The sequence below is a fragment of the Scylla paramamosain genome, chromosome 6 (assembly GCF_035594125.1).
Source record: "Scylla paramamosain isolate STU-SP2022 chromosome 6, ASM3559412v1, whole genome shotgun sequence".
In the NCBI taxonomy this organism is placed as follows: domain Eukaryota; kingdom Metazoa; phylum Arthropoda; class Malacostraca; order Decapoda; family Portunidae; genus Scylla; species Scylla paramamosain.
Window position 1 is genome coordinate 6507501 of NC_087156.1, and position 9209 is coordinate 6516709.

Below are 9209 nucleotides of genomic sequence, written 5' to 3' on the forward strand. Positions count from 1 at the left end.
TCCGAGTGTGTGTGTGTGTGTGTGTGTGTGTGTGTGTGTGTGTGTGTGTGTGTGTGTGTGTGTGTGTGTGTTCTAAGGATGTATTCTTAAGGTCACCTGAGTTTGTTTTTCTTGTTTATAACCGTTTAGTACAATTTCTTCTTACACTTGTTTACACCTACTGAATGATTAATGACTCTCTCTCTCTGAGGAGGAGGGAGAGTCAGAGGAATAATAAGAAAAGACAAAAATGATTTCCTTGTTGCTGTTACTGGTTCGGTGTACTACGAGCACGCGGCCTTGCTGGTTCATGTGGCAAATATTAATTTCAAAGGCGTTGTCGAGAAGAATGTTCGAATTGCGTACAGTGGGAATGAATGGAATACAGAAATGTGTATTGAATATATGTGAGTCTAGTATGAGAGACTGGGATGAGTAGTGACCATGTATGGTGAAGGTGTGAGGGACCGAGATGAGGAATATTGATGTGTGGTGAAGGTGTGAAGCACCGGGATAAGGAGTAGTGACGTGTGTGGTGAAGGTGTGAGGGAGCGGGATGAGTAGTAGTGACATGTGGTGAAGGTGTGAGGCACCGGGATGAGCAGGGTCACTTGAGCACTGCCCGGGGTGATGCATCAGCAGTTTGTGGTTACTTACTTGGAGTCCCTAAGTTGGTCCAGCCGGAGTTGCGTCTCCTCCAGCTGTTTTTCCTTCTGCATGATGATGTCTTTGGCCTGCTGCAGCTCATTCAGCGCCTGAGCCAGCCTGGAGTGACTGTCCTGCAGGCTGGTGCGTGCCTCCGCCACCTCCGTCACCAGGTTAAGATTCTCAGCGTGTGCCTGACCCAGGGCAGACTGAGCTGTTTCTAGGCTGCCCTCTACTTTCCTCAGTTCAGCTTCTCGCTGCTGAAGTTGACTTACAGTCTGCTGTAGGTCAGCCTGTGTGGCCTCCTGCTCCTCTCTTGCTGTCTGCAGTGCCTCATAAGTGGCCTGCAGTTCGTCCTCCAGGGAGGCGTCACCTGACGGGAAGGTTGTACCAGGCAGGTCACGCTTGGAAGCTGTTGATCGCTCAGTATCTTGAGAGGGAGGGGGTTTTTCCTTCATTTCTTGGGGTTCGTCCTTAGGCGGTGCTGGAGGGGCACCTAGCATGGACTGGGGACCCAACTCGGCCAGTTGCCGCAGCAGGTTGTCGATGGTGTCCTCTTCGTCAGTCAACGATAAGTCTTGTAAGGATGCTCCCTGCCGCCAGCGGGCAAGCTTCAGGGCCTGCACCTGCAACGCAAGGTTCTCTGCATCTGAGCTCTGAAGAGCAACACGCAGGTCATCAATCACCTCCCGCAGACACTGCAATTCCTGTTGCTGAAGAAGAACTTGTCGCTGGAGGAATGAGACTTCGACATGACGAGGACGTGGCGAGATGTTTGAGTTGCGGTCGACATGAATCATTTGCTGACATTTGCCACACACTGGTTCGCTGCCCTCATCTTTTAGACTCTCTTCCTCACACTTGAGGCGCGCCGTCACTTCAGCCAACTTGCGTGAGATGGCCTCGAGTACTTCATACCGACGCTGGACGCTGACCACCGAGCTCACGAGGGGAGCATTGGCGGGTCTGCGAGCTCCAAGGGACAGCAAACTGTGAGCGTCAGCGTTGCGTATGAACACTTCACACAGCCTCTCCCGGAACTCCCTGAAGCTAAGGTGGGCGGCACAGGGAGCCTCTGACACCGTATCACTGGCGGCAGAGTCATTCAAGGAGCCGAGCAGCGTCAAGGTGGAGCCCAAACACCGGCATTTTTGTTCCTCGTTCTTCACTCCTTCATCCTCCAAGCCCAAGACTCGACACAAGGCGTGAAAATCCTCTACCCCAACCTTCCCTGTCCCAGCTTGGTCCAGGAATCGAAACACTTCCTCCACGTACTGGTCCACCCCTAGGGCAAGCACAACCACCTCGTTCCTAGGGCACTGTGGCACCCTCAGACTGTAGGCCAAGGCGGAGCGCAGCCACGGCTCTCGCTCCTGGGTCCGCCGCGCCTCCTCCAGACGTCTGTTGTCTTGGAATGCATCGTCGGTTAATAGCGTCTCTATTAAATCTCCATCGTTCTTTTCACTTATACACAATTTCCCGTCATGTTCTCCCTCTCCTTCCACGTCCGCCCACTTTCGCACGTGACTCACCACCGTCCCTTGATGGTCACCACACATGTCACTACCTGGTGTCACTTTGGCACTGTCACTGCCCTCCGGTGCCTTACACACTGCGCCACCATTCACACATCTTTCTATCAGTTTCTCCTGACGGCAGGAATCACTGTTATCATTTTCCTCCAGCTTTTTCGACATGATACCTTTGGAGACCTGCCATGAAGGAGACATTTCTCGAGGCCGAACGTGATTTTCTATATTTCTGCTGAAACAACCGTTAGTCTGTTCTGAGGACCCCACCAGCCCCAGACCGGAGCTTAGCGTGTAGTTGGTATAGTTGGCTGTGCTATGGTGGCTGAGTCTGAGTGCCTGCGAGCGGGAACACTGACCACTTTTGTCAGATATCCTCGTCTCCTCTATTCTTGCACATTCCTTTCCTTTATGGCTTTCTTTGTGCTTCAACTTCCTCCAGCCAAGAATGGGCGACCGAGGGGACCTTTGGCTCCTCGCAGCGGAAGCAGAGGGTGGTGAAGGTGTGTGGCAATGAGCCTCGTCGAGGTCGGGTCCGTCACACCGAGGCTTGGGGGCTGCCTTAGGTTTGCCTCTGAAGGCGGCTCTCACTCCTGCCACCAGGCCACGTCCCTCTCGGCCCTCGCCTGCTGTCCTCCCGCTCTCCATATCTGGTGCACACCTGCCAAGGAAAAGTAAAGATGAATGAAAAAACACGGATAACCATAAATAAGTTATGATAATGTTTTGTACGATAATTTTTGTTGTCAAACAGCACTCCAGAAGTTAAAGATCTTTAGAAATATAAATGTCCATGCCTGATACACAGCCGGGAAGAAAAGAGCAAAGACTAATACAACGCAGCGACTAGACTCAAGGACGTTATGATAATATTTCTTACTATAATCTCCATTATAAAACACCATCAACAGTTCTCGCTACTTTTATGGGAGTAAATATTCAGACGCCGCACGTTAAGGTTAGCGAGCAAAACAATAAAGGAAAGACAAGAGACCTGCCAGACTAAGCGCTAGCCACCCACGTCACGCCAACCCGTCACACTCCAACAATCCACGCGTCAGTCTCCAGCAGACACAACTATTGTCCCATTACAATCAACCCTCAGACGTGCAGGCAAACACAAACCATCAGCGTCACTTCCCTCTGGTTAACGTCAGCAGTAGAGGGCGCCCTTGCTGCTCCCGATCAAGACACACCAACAAAAAAAAAAAAAAAAAAAAAAAAAAAAACACGCCTCCTGGAGGAACTATAGATTCATTACCTTGATCCCAAACAATCCCTGACATCATTACAGCGTGCAACATTGAGGGAAGAAAAAGTAGAGACAAATAAAAACAATTATATTTAGACACGCTACAAAAACGATGAGGAAGGCGAATGTATGAGAGAGTGAAACACGAGGATGAGACCACCGGTTTAGTCACGGTGCCGAGGAGACAGTGCTCGCTGCCACCCTGCTGCCGACCCCTGCCTGGCGCGTTCTGTTCTGTGTGTAATTCACTCACGGTCTTGAGGCTCACGTGTCGCACCCGTGATCGGCACCCATGCCCTCTTCGTGTGTGAGTGTGTGTGTGTGTGTGTGTGTGTGTGTGTGTGTGTGTGTGTGTGTGTGTAATAAGATGCAAAAAATGAAGGTGATAAAAATAAAAACAGCGGCAACGATAGGAACGACGACGACAACAACAAAAACAAAAAACAACAAAAATCAAAATAATAGCAAATAAGAATAACAGCAAAAATTAAGATGGCTTGCCCCTTCCCACATATAATGTTCTATCATATCAAATGGACATCCGACGCTCTCAGCCACTCTTAGTTTTGCCGCAGCAAGACTCACTGTGATTCATCGCGACTGATCCATTACGATAAGAAGTCTGTTATCATCAGCGCGCCGCCCCTCTACGAACCACATAATTCTACATGACTTGCTACACTGTACTACGCCGCCGCCGTCACCACCACCACCACCACCACCACCACCACCACCACCACCACCACCACTATTACTACCACTGCTACTACTACTAATACTACTACTACTCGTTATGTGTATATATATATATATATATATATATATATATATATATATATATATATATATATATATATATATATATATATATATATATATATATACACCGGTCAGAGATACCCCTTAAATGCCAAGACAATACTAGTCTCGTTGTAAGAATACAAATACAGAGGCTGGTATGTCCAGTCCCTTCTCTCTGTCTTCCCTAGGTCACCTTTTACGATGCACAGTGAATAGAGTAGCAGTGTTCTTCCAACCAGGCCGGGAAGTGTTCTACCAACAACAGCAACAACAACAACAACAACAATAATAATAACAATAACAAATGCATATGTTTAATTTGAAACAAACAAAACAAATAATGTGGAATAAAAAATAAATACAGAGAAGCAGAATATAGAAAGAAAAAAATCAAGATGCACATCTGAATACGCCGGAAGGAAAGATTAACACTCTGATGAAACTCGGCACTCACACGCAAGGGATAAAGGCCGGGCAGGTGTGAGGAGAGGGCTGGCGTGGGTTGCAAGTGGGAGGGAGAGATTACCTGCTAATGCTGCTTTGCCCCTCCACCTCCCCTGCCCCCAATCTTCTTGTCTCAGGTGCTCACCCTTCCCCAAGAATTCCCATAATGAGTTGCTGAAGGGTATGTTGGTTTTCAGTGTAGTTTGTCGTTAAAAGAAAAAAAAAATAAAGAAAAAAAGGGGCGGGGGAGTGAGAGATGAGTGAAAAGGAGAGAACAAAGATATTATTACTGCTATTATTATTATCATTATTATTATTATTATTATTATTATTATTATTATTATTGGCAGGAATGGTGGTAGTAGTAGTAGTAGTAGCAGTAGTAGTAGTAGTAGTAGTAGTAGTAGTAGTAAAATCCACCATCACTATTACTACTACCACCAATGCCACCACCACCACTACCACTACTACTATTGCATTGTTTTGTTTATCATCACCATCATTAAATCATCGTCACCACCATCACCACCACCACCAGCATCATTATTGGTCTGGATAAAATTGATAAAACTTAATACCAAGACCGTGTTACTGAACTGCTCTCCTTCAATCCCATCTCATCCCTTCCCTTCCTGACTAAGAAATTATCATCCTCAGGCTTTAGTATCATTATTGGTCTGGATAAAATTGATAAAACTTAATACCAAGACCGTGTTACTGAACTGCTCTCCTTCAATCCCATCTCATCCCTTCCCTTCCTGACTAAGAAATTATCATCCTCAGGCTTTAGTATCGGCCCCGAACATTTACACCACGATAAAAGTAAACTCCTCGGGGCCACTACATTTATCCTGCATGGGTTGGGTGGAGCACGCACCTTAATTAACACCGCACCACCTGCCCCCACCAGGCAACCACGGCATCATGGCCAGGTTGGAGGTGACCGGCGTGTGAGGAGAAGGGGTCGGGGAGTGATAGGAGCCATGTTCAGTGTTCAGTATTCTTTTACTTCCCCCTGCGCCTGAAGGACGTAGAAGGGAAGGGGTCTTTAGTATACTGGTTATGTTGTGGCGATCACCCCCCCCCTGCAACACCTCACTCATTGACGTCTCTCTGCTCTATGTACGTATCTCCTCATCTTCCTTCTTTGCCCTTTGTTGCTTCTTCTCCTTTTCTCTTTCTCCTCCGACACTTCTTCCTTCCCCCATCTTCCTTCTCTGCCCTTCGTTCCTTTTCCTCATTTTTCTCTTCCTCCTCCTTCCTCTTTTATTCTCGCCGTCCACCAGTGTCTCTTTCTTTTCTCCATTCTCCTCATTTTTTTACTTCTGCTTATTTTCATCCCGCTCCTTCTCCTCCTCCTCCTCCTCCTCCTCCTCCTCCTCCTCCTCCATCCCATTCTTCACACTCAGACAGGCTGCGACATAACGAAAACAAACTGCGTAGGCAAGCGCACTACCCCAGGGGACGCCGGGCCGAAGATGGTGTTTGTTCGTGCTCCCTCTGTCCTCCACCCATCACCATTACTGTCTGCCCTGCCCCTCAGCACCCGTTTCCCTTCCCTCACTCTTTCACACCCTTCTCTTCCCTGCGGTGACTTTTGATACCTCGCTCTCCTTACGGGGGATCTTGGTCTTATTCTGCCAATGTAAACAAGCTTATCTTTCTACCAATGTAACGATGTTTAAGATCTAAACACCTCACCTCACGTTTCTAAGCTATACGTGTTGGGAATATGGTGGAGGAAGATGTTATGGTGCGTGTTTCAGAGTAGGTGTGTCTGTCTCTTCACTGTGCCAGGTGTGTGAAGCACAGATGAGGCCTAGAGAGAGAGAAGGAGAGAGAGAGCCCCGTGAGACTGATCCACCCCTGCCTCTCCAAGACTCCACGCCCTCAAACGTGTTCCTTGTCATGACTTAGTGGAGAGGAGTCCAATTGTTCTGATGTTTATGAGGTTTTGTTTTGTTCGTGTGTGTGTGTGTGTGTGTGTGTGTGTGTGTGTGTGTGTGTGTGTGTGTGTGTGTGTGTGTGTGTGTGTATGTATGTCTGTGTGATCGCACGAGTTGGAAAATGGACATCAGTTGTTTGATCACGAATACTGTAAGGTTTATTTTACATCGCACTATTAAGTCTCTCTCTCTCTCTCTCTCTCTCTCTCTCTCTCTCTCTCTCTCTCTCTCTCTCTCTCTCTCTCTCTCTCTCTCTCTCTCTACGTCCTGTCATTTTTTTATTTACTAAAGTATGATATATTTCATCTACTGAATCTTACCAAACACACACACACACACACACACACACACACACACACGTATAATAAAGAAGAGGAAACAGGAACTAATGAATAACAAGAGATTGGAAAAAAATAGCTAAACCGTATCACCTTGCAACAAAACAAACACGGATTCTTAAACAATAAACTGCAAAGACAAAACAAACAAGATAACCTAAACAAAACAAGTGATAGGACAAAAAGAAAAAGGTGGCAAAATAAAACTGCTCAAAAACAATAGTCAGTGAAATGAAATGGAATGTGAAACACTTAAGTAGAAATGACTTGGTTTCTACTCTAACTGATTTCTCCTAATTACAGGTAAGTCACCCAACCCACACCTGTCACTACGAGTTTTGCCACAAGCTATTCCACAGGTACGTGAGATTTTCTTCTTTTTATTTCATTTATTTGTATATTTATTTTTATTTATATATGTATATATTTATTTATTTATTATCTTTATTTATTTTATTTATTCATTTATTTTATTTGTTTTTATTTTTTTCATTTATTTATTTTATTTATTTGTTTTTTTTTTTGTGTGTGTGTGCGTGCGTGCGTGCGTAACGTAAGTTGATTTTTGATGCTAGAATTGACACTGGGTATCTATTTTTAACGAAAGAAAAAATGCAACACCACTTACCAAAAAAATGTTTGAGAAAAGGGGAGAGAGAGAGAGAGAGAGAGAGAGAGAGAGAGAGAGAGAGAGAGAGAGAGAGAGAGAGAGAGAGATTCATAAAGCCCACAAGCCTTATCAGGAATGCCCCGCCGAATACCGTGCCCGTAATCTTCGTAATCCTATTATTATCTTCTTTTCCGTGACGGGTGTTGGCAGATGCTACCCTGGGGCAACACACACTCATACACACACACACACACACACACACACACACACATGTAAGTTATTTCGCCATGTCATTGTCGGGGAAGGGCAGCGTAGCACTTAAGAATCTGTGACGTCATTAAGGTGCTGGGTGATGGGCAGATGAGAGAGAGAGAGAGAGAGAGAGAGAGAGAGAGAGAGAGAGAGAGAGAGAGAGAGAGAGAGAGAGAGAGAGAGAGAGGAGGGGGAGTAGATTCCAAGATACATATTCGTTGGACAAGGAAAATTTTGCTCAGCGCACTCGTTCATAGCTTTGTCTTGTTCCGTGAAATCTTGCGTCAGGGTTTAAGAATGTATCCTTATGTGTCTGTGTCTTTGTCTTTGTCTCTTTACCTCATTTGTCTGTTTGTATTTTTATGATTCTCTCTCTCTCTCTCTCTCTCTCTCTCTCTCTCTCTCTCTCTCTCTCTCTCTCTCTCTCTCTCTCTCTCGTGACTAACGTACCGAGTCAAGTCCACTGTCGGTAATGACTACTTCCATTTTTCTTACCTCCCTCCCTCCTTCCCTCTCTACTTTCCTCCAGGCTGGTGGGTAGGAGTGCCAAGGGGTATGACTAGCGGGGCACCACCGCTCCCGCCAACACAACCACAACCATAACCACAACAAAAGAACAACAGCAGCATCCATCACTATTATCACCAGGAGAATCACAAACAGAGCCACTCTGCAGAATGCTTTTGTTTTGTTCTTTGTCACCAACATTGTCGTTTTTTTTCACTTTTTTTCCACATAACTATTGTAGGGAAAGTATATACGGGATGTTTTGTGTTGTAATCCTCTCTGTAAGACCGTAGATACCTAAAATAAAGAGCTTTGACTCTCCTTACCTGCAGCGTCGTGTTCTTTGGGTTTAAATTACAGATTATGGTGTAAGTATTTCTGTTTAAATCTAAGCTTTCCGCACCTTTTTGACAACGTGGACTTGAACTTACGTTAACATACTCTTAAGTTGCCTTTAACCACGGCACTTACCCATAAACGTGCAATAAGAAGAGTTCACGAGAGGGTAAAACGAGTCAGCGCGCACTGCGAGGCGAGTGATGCCACCAGTCAGACCACAGGGAAAGGAGACGCTACACCCTCCCTCAACCACCGCCACTAGGATACTGAGGCTCTGGTGCGACCGAGCGACCGTGCGAAGGCTGCCGCGTCGCTCACGTTGGTTGGCTGCCTAGCTAACCCGGGTTTGTTGACCAAGATTTGACTTCCCATCTCAGTATGGGCAAGCAAACAAGGCCGTTATCTAAGCGTGCATTTTGTTTGCACCCGAAAAGCCTGACTACTGATCTTTCAGAAATTTCTGATTGGGGCAGAGCAAACTTAGTTTGAATTGAGGCATTCATTGTTCAATGCCTCAATTCCTCCATCTATCAACTCGACACAACCTTCCAGACAACTATCACTTCT

General features: G+C 46.1%; 1 protein-coding gene and 1 long non-coding RNA gene across 3 annotated transcripts in view; one reads left to right on the forward strand and one right to left on the reverse strand.

Annotated features, from left to right (window-relative positions):
- Nucleotides 1-8492, forward strand: part of LOC135101265 (uncharacterized) — a 175023-nt gene extending 166531 nt beyond the window's left edge. The window contains exons 6-7 of the long non-coding RNA XR_010269179.1: nt 7238-7293; nt 8326-8492. This is a non-coding gene — a long non-coding RNA (uncharacterized LOC135101265). The remainder of the gene's footprint in view (nt 1-7237; nt 7294-8325) is intronic.
- The window catches only part of LOC135101263 (uncharacterized), a 56110-nt gene extending 47186 nt beyond the window's left edge, over nt 1-8924 (reverse strand). For both annotated transcript variants that reach the window (XM_064004964.1, XM_064004963.1), the window contains exons 1-2: nt 8775-8924; nt 637-2814 (exon numbers count right to left, since the gene is read on the reverse strand). In XM_064004964.1, the coding sequence (XP_063861034.1) occupies nt 637-2801 (2165 nt within the window). In that variant the 5' untranslated portion in view covers nt 2802-2814; nt 8775-8924. The remainder of the gene's footprint in view (nt 1-636; nt 2815-8774) is intronic.
- Between the last annotated feature and the right edge of the window lie 285 nt (nt 8925-9209).